This window comes from Rhagoletis zephyria, unplaced genomic scaffold, assembly GCF_001687245.7.
Source record: "Rhagoletis zephyria isolate East Lansing unplaced genomic scaffold, Rhagoletis_zephyria_1.1 Rzeph_scaffold_00012, whole genome shotgun sequence".
NCBI classification, from domain to species: Eukaryota; Metazoa; Arthropoda; class Insecta; order Diptera; family Tephritidae; genus Rhagoletis; species Rhagoletis zephyria.
This window is the reverse complement of record NW_016157096.1, coordinates 1,586-17,371: the sequence shown is the minus strand read 5'-3', so window position 1 is coordinate 17,371 and position 15,786 is coordinate 1,586. Positions and strand designations below refer to the sequence as shown.

At 38.8% G+C, this 15,786-nt stretch overlaps 5 protein-coding genes across 9 annotated transcripts; 3 read left to right on the top strand and 2 right to left on the bottom strand.

Moving 5' to 3' along the window:
* Positions 1-175: 175 nt before the first annotated feature.
* Rpn5 (regulatory particle non-ATPase 5) lies at positions 176-2,608 on the top strand. 2 transcript variants are annotated; one of them, XM_017610308.1, is made up of 5 exons: positions 176-386; positions 466-651; positions 955-1,820; positions 1,887-2,043; positions 2,104-2,608. In XM_017610308.1, the coding sequence occupies exons 2-5, from the start codon at positions 484-486 to the stop codon at positions 2,407-2,409; spliced, it is 1,497 nt and encodes a 498-aa protein (XP_017465797.1). In that variant the 5' UTR covers positions 176-386; positions 466-483; the 3' UTR covers positions 2,410-2,608. The 2 variants fall into 2 exon arrangements, with proteins under 2 accessions (XP_017465797.1, XP_017465792.1); XM_017610303.1 differs by having other exon boundaries at positions 177-345.
* A 311-nt stretch (positions 2,609-2,919) lies between these two features.
* Positions 2,920-3,978, top strand: PSMG1 (Proteasome assembly chaperone 1). 2 transcript variants are annotated; one of them, XM_017610286.1, is made up of 3 exons: positions 2,920-3,144; positions 3,204-3,625; positions 3,685-3,978. In XM_017610286.1, the coding sequence occupies exons 1-3, from the start codon at positions 3,038-3,040 to the stop codon at positions 3,861-3,863; spliced, it is 708 nt and encodes a 235-aa protein (XP_017465775.1). In that variant the 5' UTR covers positions 2,920-3,037; the 3' UTR covers positions 3,864-3,978. The 2 variants fall into 2 exon arrangements, with proteins under 2 accessions (XP_017465775.1, XP_017465783.1); XM_017610294.1 differs by having other exon boundaries at positions 3,009-3,148.
* Positions 3,979-3,980: 2 nt separating this feature from the next.
* On the bottom strand, positions 3,981-5,553 carry Hpf1 (Histone PARylation factor 1). Its single transcript, XM_017610274.1, has one exon. It carries the CDS (start codon positions 5,433-5,435, stop codon positions 4,053-4,055), a length of 1,383 nt encoding a protein of 460 aa, XP_017465763.1. The 5' UTR covers positions 5,436-5,553; the 3' UTR covers positions 3,981-4,052.
* Positions 5,554-7,298: 1,745 nt separating this feature from the next.
* On the top strand, positions 7,299-10,420 carry Atu (Another transcription unit). Of its 2 annotated transcripts, none has more exons than XM_017610246.1 (4): positions 7,299-7,412; positions 7,470-7,563; positions 7,628-8,762; positions 8,831-10,420. In XM_017610246.1, the coding sequence occupies exons 1-4, from the start codon at positions 7,382-7,384 to the stop codon at positions 10,193-10,195; spliced, it is 2,625 nt and encodes an 874-aa protein (XP_017465735.1). In that variant the 5' UTR covers positions 7,299-7,381; the 3' UTR covers positions 10,196-10,420. The 2 variants fall into 2 exon arrangements, with proteins under 2 accessions (XP_017465735.1, XP_017465724.1); XM_017610235.1 differs by having other exon boundaries at positions 7,300-7,412; positions 7,616-8,762.
* Positions 10,421-11,768: 1,348 nt separating this feature from the next.
* Spec2 (CDC42 small effector protein Spec2) lies at positions 11,769-14,021 on the bottom strand. Of its 2 annotated transcripts, XR_001846832.1 has the most exons (3): positions 13,624-14,021; positions 12,636-13,006; positions 11,769-12,603 (listed from the first exon to the last, which is right to left on the bottom strand). XR_001846832.1 is itself a non-coding variant. In XM_017610258.1 (2 exons), exons 1-2 carry the CDS (start codon positions 13,867-13,869, stop codon positions 12,998-13,000), a joined length of 255 nt encoding a protein of 84 aa, XP_017465747.1. In that variant the 5' UTR covers positions 13,870-14,021; the 3' UTR covers positions 11,769-12,997. The 2 variants fall into 2 exon arrangements, 1 of the variants encoding a protein (XP_017465747.1); XM_017610258.1 differs by having other exon boundaries at positions 11,769-13,006.
* Positions 14,022-15,786: the final 1,765 nt, after the last annotated feature.

Below are 15,786 nucleotides of genomic sequence, written 5' to 3'. Positions count from 1 at the left end.
AAAATTTATTACGCTGAATTTTTAATTTTTTACTATAAGGCGAAAAAATATTTTTATTATGTTTTGCAACTGTTACTTGTATCAAAATAATTAAACATTTAGCATACCGTATTTATTTCTTCCAATTTGCATTCTACCACCCTGTTCACAGTTTCATTGACAGCACGCAGATTGCACAATCGCAGCCAACTTAATTGATTAGTAAGCAGAATTATCCGAAGTCTGCTTGTAGCCGCATTTTCACTATTATTCTAAATTTTAAATTGAATAAGTTCAATTTATTTTAACTAGCGAAGGAAAACATCAGGTCTAGGAAAGACATTGCATTAAGATCTTTCATACGCGGTAAATTTTTCAAATGAAGTGTACTCAACCTTTCGATTTCAGTGGGACGTCAACTTGTCCAATTGTTTTCTCTCGCCACTTTCGCCTGCATAATCGTTTGTTTCCATTTTTTTATTTTAGTTAAAAAAGCACTGTAAAATGGATAATTACTTGTTTGAAGGCGGTCGCATCTCCAAAATGGAGGTGGATTATTCACCTGCCTGTGATGAGAAAATTCCTTTAGCCAAAGATATGGCCAAAAATAATCCTGAGGCTTTCCATGATGCTATAGAGTTGCTGTTGCAGCTGGAAAAGCAATCACGTTTGGTAAATAATTAATGGGTACAAATGCACTTTGCGGAGCCTGCCCAAAATTCAATCAAAAAAGTCGAGAGGGGTATCAATAGACTCGGTTTTGAACACCTTTGCGTGAAATTCATCAAAAGAAGGTACGCAAAGTGTTTCGAATAAATTAAAAACGTTTATTTGCTCTTTCGGATTATTGTTATTGGCCTTAAAACGAGTTGATTGAGACCCCTCCTGATGATCCGCTAAAGTGCACTACCAAATAATGTAGTCAGATATGTATAATATTTGACAGACCAAGAGTTCATTCATTTATTTCATCAGGGCTCTGATATGGTCTCTTGCTCACGCGTACTAGTCGCAATTTGCCAGATCTGCTTCGAGGCTCAAAACTGGAATGCTTTGAACGAATATGTTTCATTGTTAGCGCGCCGGCGTTCGCAGTTGAAACAAGCTGTATCAAAGATGATACAAGAATGCTGCACTTATGTAGATAAAACGCCTGACAAGGCCACTAAATTGAAGCTAATTGACACATTGCGGACAGTCACTGAAGGCAAAATTTATGTAGAAATCGAACGCGCCCGTTTAACAAAAATTTTGGCTGATATCAAGGAGGCCGATGGCGACATTGCTGGCGCTGCCTCTGTTATGGAAGAACTACAAGTCGAAACATATGGTTCAATGGATAAGCGCGAAAAAGTTGAATTGATTTTAGAACAAATGAGGCTTTGTCTACTAAAAGAAGACTTTGTATCAACACAAATCATAGCCAAGAAGATAAGCATAAAATTCTTCGATGACCCAGCACAGCATGACTTAAAGTTAAAATTCTACAACTTAATGATTCGGTTAGACCGCGACACTTCATTCTTAAAGACCTCGCGCCATTATCAGGCAATCGCTGAACCACCGCGTCCAGCACCTGCAGTGCCAGATCTGACTGAAGAAGAGAAGAAGAAATTGAGTGAGGAAGATAAAAAGAAGCGCGAAGATGAACTCAAGGCTGCTGCTGTAGCAGCCGCTGCCTTGACGACGGTAGAATTGACTCCCGAACAAGAAAAGGAACAAAAGGAGAAACTCATTTGTGCTGTGCTATATTGTGTACTAGCGCCGTATGACAACGAACAAAGTGATATGATGGCGCATTTGTCGAAAAATAAGAAACTTGAAGACATACCCGCCTACCGGTAAGTTGGCAAAAAAACATTGTTAAAACTAAAACAGTACATATTATTTTATTTTAAATATTTCAGTGAAATATTACGCTTGTTCATGTCAAAAGAGCTTATAAATTTCGATACATTCAACGCTGATTTTGGCAGCGTATTAGCAGAGAATGAAATGTTTGTGGACAGCACAAAACATGGTCGCAAATGTATTGCTGAACTGAAGGATCGTCTTATGGAGCACGTAAGAGTTTTACATTCATAAATTCACACTTTGTATTCAACCTAATTTTGTTGCTTATAGAACATTCGCATTATCGCAATGTACTACTCGCGCATTCACCTTCAACGCATGAGTGAGTTACTGAACTTACCTTCAAATCGCTGCGAAGAATATCTTTCAAAATTAGCGAATAGCGATACCATACGCGTTAAAATTGATCGGCCCGTGGGAATTGTTTATTTCACCACCAAGAAGAGTGCTTCCGATATATTGAACAATTGGGCGAACGATGTGAACCAACTGATGTCATTGGTAAACAAGACTTGTCATCTAATCAACAAAGAAGAGTGCATTCATTCAGCAATTGGTGTAGCTGTTGAAGAGTAGATCAATTGCAAATAATGGTACTTTTTTCATAACGTAATGTTCGCAAAAGCTGATTTAATTTTAACTTAAATACCTACTAATTTAAATGCCCCGAAAAATGCATTTTACACTGAATAAATGTACGTATTATTTGAGTGTAGGCATTTGCATCGAAATAAAAAAAAAAATGTGTGCAAGCTTAAAAAAAAAATATTTCTTTTACTCACGGTCAGTATATGTACTTGATTCGACTCTGAGATTGCGCCAGAGAAGTGGTAAGCTTTTTCTGGATTAAAATTGAAGTGTTGTGCTTGTTTTTTTAGCTGCATGTGATATTTTATGAAAAAAAAGGTTTTTTTTGCATAACCAAAAGCAGATTTAATTCCTTCTTCTGCGATATTGAACACTTCTGCAATGCGTTCTACGAATTGTGAATATTTTTTTTTTTAAATTTAGTAAATATTTTTCCTCTATTAGAGAGTAGGAATTAAAAAAAAATATGTTCCAATGCAACCCTATCACAATCAGCTGTTGGAAATGCGTTTAGTGAACGCGCTCGCTGCCAGTGGCTGATGACAAGCGAAAATCACAATCTTGTTTTTAAATAGATTACTGCCAAAATACTTTCCAAGAGTGAAATCTTTTAAAAATGGGCTGTCCAATGGGTTTCGGTGATTTAAATATTCCATCATCTCGCGCTTTCTGGGATGATTGTGATGAGGATGAACCTGTGCAGAAGGACAAGGAGATCAAAAAGTGAGTTGCATTTTTTTTAATTCCATTGCATATTGAATTAACTGACTTTCCCCTTGCAGACTTGAACTACTGTATGAACCCAACGAGACATCAGCACCTTTGCCCAGCAAGGTATTTCTTCTGATCGAGGGCACCGACGTTTCAGAGTTCGTGGAAGCATCACTGTTACAGAACGCACGGAAAATTTGTAAAATACCATCGTCAAAATCGTCCTTGCATTATGTTAAGGATAAAGAGGTGTTAATTGCACTATTAAAAGAAGATCTGACAAATAGTGGTGAAGTGACAGAGTTGCTTCTGCCGTATGCAAAGTTAGCGGAAACCGTTATCACCTTAACAGTAAAGTCAAAGATTGAATATCAGAGCGAAAACTTGCGAAAAATTCGGGATGATATTACATTCCTGCGTGGCATAAATTCTAAACTGCCGCATGTAGAAGAACTGGATGCACCCAATTTTGTCGTTGGGGTGGCAGCAGGAAGTAAGCAATATTTGATGTATTTATCTAACTTCAAACTTTATAAATAAATATCCTTATAGTTGCTTGTTGGCGTCACAATGAGAATTTGCCAGCATCCGCCTATGTAGCATACACTGACAATGTCTCGCTGGATACATTGGCAGCGCAACCCATCCTAAAACTGCTGCAAGCGCTTGGTATTAATTGTAGCGACACATACAAACCAGTTTATAAAGAAGGGTCACACCTGTATATGTGAGATTTTTAAAATACATGCTGTAGATTTGGCTTAGAAAAACTTAGTGCGTCGGAAATTTTCAATTTTATATTGTATTAAACTGGTTACAAAGGAAATAAAAAATGGAAACAGGATATGTGTAATGTGTAAAGATCTAATTTTTTGTTTACTTTATGATGCGCTTGTAATTTTATGATTAAAGCTATGCTTTTAGTTGCTCCCTTTACTTGTATTATCTAATTCGAAAATGCTAAGTTTATGAGACTTCCTACGCTGTTCCATGTGCGCTTTGGATATAGCAATGAATTGTGGACGACTTAATAGCGAATACGCCGGTACTAGTAAAGACTGCACTAGCGAGTTCAATTCCTGGCGCCCACTACAAAACAGATCGATTCCTAATTCAAGAGCTGTGCCAAAGTCGCATTCATCCATTGCAATATTGGCAGCTGTAGCGACAGGTTGCAATTTCTGTAATACGGCTGCTTTGACCTCCTCGTTATCGCCACTATCATCGGATGCACCTGCCTTGACAAAAAAATCCAGTATTTTCTTTAATTCTCCATCCGATACGGTTAGAGGCCTATAACCAACTTGGGTTTTACCATCAAACGGTACAACAATGCCAGCCTCATGAAGTGTCTTGGCAACGACTTTAGCATTACGGCGTTTACGCAACGTTTCCAATTTCTCTATTTTAATCTCATTTACGCTAATAAATTGTTGCAGTGCCTTACGCGTTGCCGCCACTGCCGCTGCGGTAAAAGGTGTGCTCTTAAAGTCCTTTTCGAGATAATGTTGAAAAGCGTCAAATGCATTGCCGGCTATGAACTCAAATTTGCAACCTTTTGCAGCATCGTTGCGTGCCATCAGGAGGCAATCGTGTTCTTTCGGTGAATCACGCCAATACCCATAATGAACTCCGGAATCATGGCGTACGAAAATAGTTTGAAATTCCGGAGGATCGTAGAAGAAACGCCAGTGCCGCAAATAATCGCCGGGTTCACGTATTGTAGCCTTGTGAAAGCGCCCAGCAAGAAATTCGAACGGTCCCACCAACAGAAGTTGGAACTGCTTTTCAAAGTACTCCAATACTTGCTCGCCGGTGCTGTCTTTCTTCAAGCTGCAAGCAAATTTCCAAAATGCATAGAAATCCGGTGGCATTTCGACGAGAAATTTATGTCGTATAAATTCATTGCTACGCAATAATTCGTCGTATTCCGCCTGAACTGAGAATTTAATACGCTTGGCAAGTATTTCCATGTAATTTTTGCCCGCAATGTTGCCGAGCGCTTCAGCACGTAGCTCGGCCGTATCAATTTCCTTACTTTCAGCAGACACAGCCTGATTGCTAGATGCAGATGTGCATCCTTTTTGAGTAAGATCTGTGGACTCATCATCGGATGATTGGCGTTTCGCCTCCATAGTTGGTGTTTTACGTTTAGGCGCCTGTTTTTCCTTCAACAAGCTACACTCTGACGTCGCCTCGGTAGAATTTTCATTTTCCATCTCTTTTGGATGAATATACTTTTCTAAATGTGCGGCGTTCTTCTGATAGCATTTCTCCCAGTATTTGCAATCTTCTTTAGGCATTATAATAAATATTTTACCTTTACTCACAAATTTGTTTACTTCGATGCGAACTTTGTAAAATTGCGTTTCCAGTCATTTGTTTGATGTTTGAAAAGTCGTACATCTCCTATTCGATAAGTATTTGCGTTCTCTTGAAAGCCAAATATGACACACAGTGTTGCCATGAGACTGGATTTATCTTCAAAATTAAGGTATTTTTCATATATAAGGTTTGTTCGTCGAGCAAAAAATTTGTACGAATTTGTACGAATTATCACGATTTTTGCCCAAATCGCGTTCGTGCAGACCAAAAAATTATCCAACACTCAAAAATTGTGAGAGCAAAGTGACAGTTCTCTTGGAGAGAAGTTGCAAATTCTTGCTGGAAAAAATTTTGCCAGCAAGAATTTGCAAACACGAAAAACGTGTGGTTGTGGTGCATGGTTGCATTTTTGTCTACAATAATTTGAATAAATTAGTTCGTTAAATTTAAAAATTTATAAACACGAGCGATTTTTTTATGAAAAAAAGAAGCAAATAATTGTTGATATGATTAATTTAGTTAATTCCAATGATTTGAACTTAATTCGGCTGAAAAAAATGGTATTCGCAATCGGAATGCAATTTCAACCAGAGTCGATTTAAGAAACCCGACAGCTAGTACGATGAAGAAATTGAAATGTATGTTAAAGAAAGTCAGAACAACAAGAAATATACATGTATATCCTGTTTTTGGCCATCCGAAAGAATTTTAAAAATTCTATACAAATTTTTTATGTTTTAAATGCAACCGTGGACGCCAGCTGGCAGGGAAACTTGCAAATTCCTGCAAATTTGCGTTCGTGCAGAAATTTGCAATTTTCTCAACATGAGAGAGAATTTGAGAGAATTTTTTCTTACTCTCTGATATTTTGAGTGTTGGATAATTCTTGCTGGATTTTCGACGAACAAACCTATAATCATACACCGGATTTATATGATTCAAATACTTGAAAGCAATTTTTGCTCAGTTGAAACGACTTGACGGTACAGACGCATGTGTAGTCGTCCCTTTTCTTCTCACCCCCTCTCTTCCACATGTGAGCAGAATTGAATTGAATACTTGAACTGTATAAAAGCAGTCATAGGATTCTTCACCAGGAGGTAATTAAAATCAAATAAAACCAAAGAACGTAAATCTATAAGTAGAGACAACTCGCTGAAGTGTTGCGAGTAAGTCTAGAAGGTTTGCACGAGGAATTCGCGTCCGTTTTGACATCAAGTTTCGTAAATGAATTCGCCGCAAACTTGATTTCGCGGCGACAAAGGACGTTGAAGAAAGAGTGATCGATGATAGAAAAATCGCTTGCGGCACATTTTCAAAGTAACGAGTTGTCCCTTATAAATTTACCTTCTTTGGTGTAGATTTCTGGCCCTGGGTTTGACTCGATGCCAACCCTGAGTAGAGGAATACGTAGCGAATGTAGCCCTATGGACCACCAACTTCTGAGATACTTCGCCGACCTAAACGAGGTTAGATCGCCGAAAGAACAGNTCTGGCCCTGGGTTTGACTCGATGCCAACCCTGAGTAGAGGAATACGTAGCGAATGTAGCCCTATGGACCACCAACTTCTGAGATACTTCGCCGACCTAAACGAGGTTAGATCGCCGAAAGAACAGCCTTGGTCGGGTAAAACCCGAGTCATTCCGGTACGTAGGACCGGCTGTCGTGGGAATGGTGTTGTGGCCTATAACTGTGTGGTGTATTTGGACTACTGCACAAAACAGAAAATACGATAAATTGTCAGGGACTTATCGACAGCTATCGATTACATTTGACGCGTTATCACCCTGTTTTTCCGTTAGTCCTTCCCAATGAATTCCGGTAGTGCATTCCAGAATTCAGCGAAATTTTGACAGTTTGTCGAATTGACGTTTTTTAGTGGCTGGAACGCGTTTATTTTTTTATTTATTGAAATTGTGAAAAATGGGTCGCAATGATTCTGATGATGGTAGCGGTGAGTGTAATTTGCATAATGCTAAACTAAACCGATAACTTGCTATGGTATACATAGGCTCTGAGACCGTAGGCAGCCATAGTCGATCTCCATCGCCTCAGACAGCACCCACGCCGGGCTTCACATTAGAGCATCATGATCCGGAGCCAGGGTAATAGAATCCGCAAAAAAACCGTAAAATCAAATTCAATAAATTTTTCTAGATCTCCACATAGTCATCATTCAGGCGCTAGTGGAAGCGACCGCAAATCTCGTTCCCGCTCGGGCTCATCTTCTAGTTCGGGCTCGGCCAGCAACTCTGGGTCTCGCTCTGGCTCACATACACCATCTGGTTCACCTCAAAGCCGACGATCAGGGTCTGCACACAGCCGGCATTCAGCCAGATCGGCGGCCCCTAGCCGGGATCACAGCCCGGCCGGAAATCGTGAAAATTCCCGAGGGGCAAGCCGCTCACAGTCCCGAGCGACAAGTCGCTCACAATCACGCGCTGCAAGTCGCTCACAATCACGCGCGGCAAGCCGCTCACACTCGCGCGCGGCAAGCCGCTCGCAATCACGCGCAGCAAGCCGCTCACATTCGCGTGCGCCGAGCCGCTCACAATCACGCGCAGCAAGCCGCTCACAATCGCGCGCAGCTAGCCGCTCACAATCACGCGCGGCAAGCCGCTCACAATCGCGCGCGGCGAGCCGCCCACATTCAATTGCCGGAAGTCGAGAACAATCACCAGCAGCAAGTCGAGAACCGTCACCAGTAGGAAGTGAACATACGCCTGTCGCCAGCCGCAATGCATCACCAACAGCAAGTCCTGATCAAACGCCTGTCGCCAGCCGTGGCCCATCGCCCACAGTCCAAGAATCTTCTTCAAAACCCAATGCTACTACACCGGCCAATCAAACGCCAGACGATGAGGATACACGTTCGCAATCACCTAATTTGCAGATTGATGATCGTGCTAATTCACGCTCACGTTCTCGTAGTCAAAGTCATCGCTCACGTTCTGGCACACCTCGTTCCAAATCTGGAGGCTCTTCCCGTTCTGGATCAGGTTCACGTTCACGTTCTCGTTCCCGTTCTAAGAGTGGTTCAAGATCACGTTCCCGATCGCGTTCTCATTCCGGCTCACGGTCAAAATCGGGTACACCAGTATCCCGCAAATCTGCCAAGTCGGCCAGTGGTTCGGAATCTGGTAGCGATTTTGGTGCCCGTAAGAAGCGTAAAGCAGCTGCCTCAAGTGAGTCCGAGACTGAAGGAGGTCAGCAAAAACGAGGTAGTGGTGAAGAAAGTGATGGTGGTGCCGTCGCAAAAGCAAAAAAGGCACGCATAATTGATTCAGACAGCGAAAACGAAGAGGTTTGAGTTGAAATTCAATACATATTATTATTTTGTTGTTTTAAATTCGTTTTGTTTTTCACTTTCAGCAATCGCAAAAGATCGACGAGATTGACGCAACTGATATTTTTGGCGATGCCGATGATATTAGTTTATCCGAGGATGAGGGTCAAAAATCCGATGCAGCTTCACGCAAGAGCCGTTCGCGCACACGTTCACGCTCCAAGTCTAAATCAAGCTCACGCAGTGGCTCACGTCGCTCAGCATCGGGTTCACGCTCTCGATCACGTTCTCGCTCATCACGTTCGCGTTCTCGTTCAAGAAGTGCAGCCCGTGTTGTGGAGCCGCAGCAGAAGGAGGACGAACCTGAACCAATACCCGAAACCCGAATCGATGTAGAAATTCCGCGTATTGTAACCGATTTGGGCAAGGAAATACATTTCGTGAAGCTTCCCAACTTTCTTTCGGTTGATACGCGTCCTTTTGACACAGAAACGTACGAAGATGAAATTGACGAGGAAGAAACCATGGACGAAGAAGGTCGCCAGCGTATCAAATTGAAAGTGAGTAACACCATACGTTGGCGGGAATATATGGCCAACAACGGAGACATGGTGAAAGAATCAAATGCGCGTTTTGTGCGCTGGTCAGACGGCAGCATGACTTTGCATCTGGGCAATGAAACTTTTGATGTTTATCGACAGCCATTACATGGCGATCACAATCACATGTTCATCCGCCAGGGTACAGGTTTGCAAGGCCAGGCGGTGTTCCGTACTAAACTCACCTTCCGACCGCACTCAACCGAATCATTTACACACAAGAAAATGACAATGTCCTTGGCCGATCGTTCGCAAAAGACCAGCGGTATTAAAATTCTCACACAAGTCGGCAAAGATCCAACCACCGATCGTAAATTCAATCTCAAAAAGGAAGAAGAAAAACTGCGTCAAGCCATGCGCACACAATCAAAGCCGCAGCCGAAGAAAAAGAAAGGTGGTGCACACGATGCACATAGTGGCGTTAATTCATCGTATCAACACGACGAAGGTAGCGACGATGAAAATGCCATTTCGCTCAGCGCTATTAAGAATAAGTATAAGAAGGGGAGTGGTGGTGGTGGTGGTGCCGCGCCATCGATTACATCCGAGCAAAAGGGTTCGGCCATTTACTCGTCAGATGAGGATGATGGCTCTGACTTCGAGGGACGTCGCAGCAAGAAGACTGACAAGTCCAAATCGGTAAAAGCGTTGCGTGACTCTGACAGCGAATCGGATGAGGAGGAGCAGGAGCAGGCGAGTCGCAAGGGTAGTGGTGGCGGCAGCGGTAGCGACAGCGAGGGTAGTGGCAGTGCCAGTGGCAGCGGTAGCGGCGGTGAAGAAGGTGGCAGTAAGCCTGACGGGGGCGCTGGTAGTGCCAGTGGAAGTGGCAGTGGCAGTGACAATAATGAGTAAACAACAAATGAATAAATAATATTGTATGTTTATGCATGTGTGTATGTACAACTACTGTATTGAAAACAAGAAGTTAGTCCTGTTGGACAATGTGCAAAAATGCAATGTGTAGTTTGCAAAAATTTTCGGTATTGTTACGATTTTAATTGGATACTTGCTTGTATAAGCATGCACTGGACATAATGAAACTAATAAATAAAGAAATGTAGTGTACGGATATGTGTATTTATTGCTGTTTCAAATAGGCGAATTTCATTCCAACAAACAAACTAATGATAGAATTTATTTATTGGCGAGGAACTCATACCACACTTGCGGTCCTTGGGTTCTCATCTTATCGATGACTTCTCGTCATTCCTCAGATAACTCAGGGACTTAACGGCAACCGTCCTCTATGAGAGGATCGTGCAACTCAACTAACACCCATCTCCTTCTAAACCGCCCTCTTCGTAATAGCACCTTCTTGGGTCTGGAAATCCCCCGACTTCACGCGCAGATGATGGCTCAATATGGCATCCGGTAATGGCATTGATGACATGCTCAAAGTAAACGGCTATTTGCCCTCACTAGCTTCGTTTTTGACTACCATGAACCCTTTTCCCCACGAAATTATCGGGAACCATCTTTACTACCTGAACTTAACAAGGCCACGTTGGTGGGATAAATCACGTCACACAATAGCAATTGGCAATTGAGTTCAGAGCTGCAACCAAGTCCTCGAGTCGCTCGCCGGCAGGAAGCGAATTCGAAGAAACGTTGTAGGCTTCATACATTCAAGGTAACTGGCCAGCTACTAGCCCAAGTTGGCTAGTGGTACACAGTGGGCAAAAGTTCATTATGCCACAGCACAGTACTCCTGACACCTACGAGATTTTTACAAAAACAGCAAATAAACGCAGAACATTCTCTTAGGCACATAAGAAGGCATCTTTTTGAACTGAAGGAAACGATTCAGGGCTAAAAACAACAACTACTGTATTCGACGACGCTTTACAGACAATTAACGGCATTCGCTGAGAAACCATCACCACCTGCACCAGCTCCCGCCAATGAATGGCTTCGTTTCATTGCAGATAGATAGGTTTTTACTGCTTCTGTAATTTTTCAAACCGCCAAAGAATAAATCGGTTTATTAGCATTCATTAAGATATAAATTTTTTATCGCATACTTTCGAGTCCAAACAATTCATAATCGATTCTTAAACTGCACTCGCTTATTGGAGTTATTTTTTTAGATGTAAATTATTCCGAGATTTTTTTACTTACATACATTTATCTTGTGGTCTCATTTTTTAATTTGCAAATGTATACAATGCAATGTTTACATATTTATTAATTTTTTACCATCAAGTTGTTTTTTTTTTAAATCATTTTAAATGCTTACACAATTTTCCGCGAGACAAAACTAAACTAAAGTTAATACGTATTTTGTTTATTTGTTTACTAGTTTTTAAAAGTGTTATTAGCTCATAATAAATATATAGGTATAAATAGTTATTTGTCGTAATGAAATTCATGCAGATGCACTGCTCTTAACGGTATTCACTACGATTTCTGTATAATTGATTGTGCGTTTAAATGCATTATTTTTTTCAAGTTCAACATCAACTTCAGTTAACTCTATTAGATATTTTCATATTTGTTGTAGTTATTTTCGTTATCCTCTCTATTAAGTGTATGTGTGTTTGTATAAAAGTTAAAAGAAATGCTTTCAGTTCAATTCATTTAAAGTTTTGGCTCTGTCAAAAAATTCAAAATGCTATGCATTTATGTAGTTAAGAAAATAACGCAAAATGTGCGTTAAAGAAACTGAATCCGCAACCTCATGTACAGATTTGCTGCAATTGTATTCGAAAAAAAACAAAAAAAAAATGCAGTAAGTTCTAAAATGTTAAGTACACAAATTAGTGCAAAATAAAATGTTCAATTAACATAACCTTAAATTATAAATACATTTCGATTTGCTTTGGGTTATTCGAAATTCTTAATGAATTGCTTGCATCAACGAAAAAATTGCTCCAAATGTATAAGAATTAGTGCTCAAAATTACATATGTATGTATCTCCGCTCAAAAAATTAAAAAAAAAAAAGGATTTGATTTAAAAATAAAGGCACATATGTACATAATCTCTTATATACTCCACTTACATACTTTAAAAAGCATTTATATTAGTACATACATATATATTTCTTTACAAACATTGCAAAAACTTGTATATATCTTTTATTATCTTTTTTTTATAAAAGTATTCGTATATAGTCAATTTGTTAAGATGAAAGAAAAATGAACAAAAAATTTTATTGAAAAAATTTTCAAATGTTTTGCATTTTTCTATGTATTTGCTCACCTCAGCCTACTGCATAGTACACATGCCACTTAATACCGCCTTTTGTGCAATTACCAATTACTTAAGTAATACATATGTATGTACATATGTACATACATATATGCATGTGTGTATACACATTTGTAGCTAAGTATACAGTATTCGCTCAAATTCACAAGGCAGTAGTTAAGTTAAATGATTTAAATACTCAAATACAATTTTGTTTTCCCAAGTCTTACATTACTTAAAAACAATTTGCGAAAATATACAAATTTTAATTGATTACTCGTAGCATAAATCATTGCGGGCATACTATTTTAGCTGCTTTTAAGTAGCTATGAAGTATACGTGAGATTCAAATGATTGCACTGCGCTGATTGGTCTAATATCCTTCTGTTTCAGTGATGTTCGTAAACCCCAAGCTAAGGGTATTGTGCCGCAAGTGAATGAGAAGCTTCGGCAGCGTTCATTAGCATCAGCAGGCCTGTAGGAAAAAATTTTAATAATTAATATGCTTGTAGATGTCTAGGCATGTATGTATGTACATTAGACTGCATCACTCGCCATACAAAAAAAAAATCGAAAACGTTTTTCCATTGGAATTATGAAATCTAATATATTTTAAGACGTCCACCAAAATATTTCGGAAATATTTTTATAGAGATTTTTTAATCCTTATCTGTTTTGCCATCTGAGGGGAATTTTCAAAGAGTTCTTCACGAAACTATTTTTATTCATAAAAAACTCCATGTTTGAAGGTATTTTCAAATCGGTCCAGCTCTAAGTGAGCTTAATATTTTTCCGAAATATTTGGTGGACGTCTTAAAATATAATAAAATCATATAATAATTGCAGTTGTCAAGGCAAACTATCTATTAATGAAACTTGGCAGATTTTTTTATATTTTTTGCACGAAGTTTGAAATGTGGATTTAAGTGGTGTTTGTTATATAATCAGCTAGACTTTTTTGAAAAATAATAAACATTAAATATACAAAAGAAAAATAGCCAAAATTTATGAAAACGTTGCTGGCTTAATTAGCTGACCGCAAGTGTATGTACATACATAGATTAAGTCCATCACCCATTCCGCTTCACTCACCTGCAATCGTATCGAATTCATTTCGTAGCCACCTTTGCTTTGCATTTGCGTTTGCAACGCATTCAGATGATTTGTCGATAATTCTACATCGGCAGAACCGATATGTCCAGTGTGTACGAAATTTGTGGGATTACCGATCATCGAGCGATCGATGCGCAGGCGTTGATGACGTCGTCGCGACGGTGATTGCGGTTGATGGAAACAGCAGGAGAACCATTGTAGCCAAATATCGCCGGTAGATGCCATTTTACGGTTTTTGCTGCTGATGGCAACTGTTGTTGTGGAGGTGTACGAATTTCGATTTCCCTTAGCCACGGTGACGGCTATTCGTTTGTATGTTGGCGGGGTAGCTTATGGAATTTTGAAGTGGTTAACTAAGTGGGAAAACAAAAACACAAATAGAATATAAATAACTATAAATTAATAATTGAATTTTATGGTATTTTAGATGTTAGAACAGACTTAATGGGACTTTTAGTGTACCTACAACACTACATACATAGATATACTTAAAAACTATACACAAAGCTGTAGATAGAGGAAAATGTAGCCTCAACATACTTTTTTGTTGCTTTTGTATGCTAATGTTGTTGCTCTCGAAGTACATATTCTATCTTTGTAAGATGATGGTATGACAATATTCGCAGATGGTTTTGTCATTGGCGCCTACTTTTTTTAAGTACATGCATTCACACATGGGCTATTTTTCATTTCTTTATTTAATACTAGCAAATACCCGGCGTGCTTCGCTGCGCCTTAAAAGTATTTTTGTGTTATTACTCTCTCCCAAAACACTTATGGCCTCATTCAATAAAACAAAAACTATATAGATTTAAAGAGCTTTATGATGTGAGATTTTCAAACAAATGTGGGTGTTAGTTATTATAGTTAATACATTTTCGAAGGTACTTATAAAGTAGGTAAAGTATCGATTTTCTCATGAAAATTTAATTCATAGTCTTATAACTCGAGTCTAAATATCGCGCACTTTCTTCAAAGGGGAACTAATTCAATATTTAACTGAATTAAATTTTTCAAATAAGTGGCAACCCGCTTCAAACATATTTGCAACAGTAAACATTCTTAAGCCTCTTTAAATTGATACACATATTGCAATATCTAATTTATCTTGTCAATTAAATGAAATTAAAATGTTAAGATAGCGATGGTATGTAAGTAATTTCAAACTTTGTGCAATATTAAAAAAAAATCCAAGAAACTTTCAAAAAAATGTCAAGCTGTTTAAATAGATTTCTTAGAAAGATTTTGAGTATGTATGCAGTTTTGTAGCCTAATTTTTGTATAATAAGTGCAAGTTGGAAGTGGCTACAAAATAAAGTTGATTTTTGGCAATTTTTTTGTTGACGGTATAAATTATTTTCTTCCATGGCAGGTATGTTTTGATAGAGAACAAAATACACAGCACCGTCGAAAAAAAATTGCTGAAAATTAACCGCTTTTTGTAACGTATACTAGCATATATATATGCATTACGGCGCAATACCAAAAAAAATGCGGTTTTCCACCGGAATCAAAAGATTTATTAAATTTTAAGACTTCTGCCAAAATATTTCCATATGTTTTTGTAAGAAGATAAGAAAAAGTTTCGTATGGAAAATATTAATAAACAAAATCGGTAAACGTCAGGGTGTACTAATTTTTGACGCTCACTGTTTATAGGTAATTAATTTGAAAAAAGTAAATAGTCAAAGCTTATCAATATAAGATACAATTTTTAAAGTGCCCTAACCCCTTTCCAGAATTTTCGCTTGTTTTTTCTCTTTACTTATGCTGCTTTCCGGAGCGCTGTTTTAGTGTTATGTACCAAAAGCTTTCATTCAATATATATATTATCGTATAACCTCCTTTATTTAATTAACTGTAATAGAAGCCCTGTCATCCATTTAGTTTCGGAACCACAGCTGGCATTTCAGGCGAAGGATAGAATACAAAAAGAATAAGGAATTCCTTTTAATTTAATGTATTTCTTGATTCTACATTGACAACTTCATTTTGCCAGCTACTGTATGTAGGGCTATGCGGGAAGTTATATGAATGTATATGAAAAAATGCATTACATATTATCAAACACACCAATGTCTACACATAAATATGTAGATGAAAACTTAATTGACGTGTTATGTGTTCGGTGTGTCTGAAAGC

What these genes read in the sequence shown, in the direction of transcription:
- Rpn5 (XM_017610308.1), top strand. Translation starts at nt 484, where the DNA reads ATGGATAATTACTTGTTTGAAGGCGGTCGCATCTCCAAAATGGAGGTG. An exon ending in TGGAAAAGCAATCACGTTTG is followed by an intron (nt 652 to 954) that starts GTAAATAATTAA and finishes TTATTTCATCAG; the next exon opens with GGCTCTGATATGGTCTCTTG. An exon ending in GAAGACATACCCGCCTACCG is followed by an intron (nt 1,821 to 1,886) that starts GTAAGTTGGCAA and finishes TAAATATTTCAG; the next exon opens with TGAAATATTACGCTTGTTCA.
- PSMG1 (XM_017610286.1), top strand. Translation starts at nt 3,038, where the DNA reads ATGGGCTGTCCAATGGGTTTCGGTGATTTAAATATTCCATCATCTCGC. An exon ending in AAGGACAAGGAGATCAAAAA is followed by an intron (nt 3,145 to 3,203) that starts GTGAGTTGCATT and finishes TTCCCCTTGCAG; the next exon opens with ACTTGAACTACTGTATGAAC. An exon ending in CGTTGGGGTGGCAGCAGGAA is followed by an intron (nt 3,626 to 3,684) that starts GTAAGCAATATT and finishes ATATCCTTATAG; the next exon opens with TTGCTTGTTGGCGTCACAAT.
- Hpf1 (XM_017610274.1), bottom strand. Translation starts at nt 5,435, where the DNA reads ATGCCTAAAGAAGATTGCAAATACTGGGAGAAATGCTATCAGAAGAAC.
- Spec2 (XM_017610258.1), bottom strand. Translation starts at nt 13,869, where the DNA reads ATGGCATCTACCGGCGATATTTGGCTACAATGGTTCTCCTGCTGTTTC.
- Atu (XM_017610235.1), top strand. Translation starts at nt 7,382, where the DNA reads ATGGGTCGCAATGATTCTGATGATGGTAGCG. An exon ending in CATCATGATCCGGAGCCAGG is followed by an intron (nt 7,564 to 7,615) that starts GTAATAGAATCC and finishes AAATTTTTCTAG; the next exon opens with ATCTCCACATAGTCATCATT. An exon ending in CAGACAGCGAAAACGAAGAG is followed by an intron (nt 8,763 to 8,830) that starts GTTTGAGTTGAA and finishes TTTCACTTTCAG; the next exon opens with CAATCGCAAAAGATCGACGA.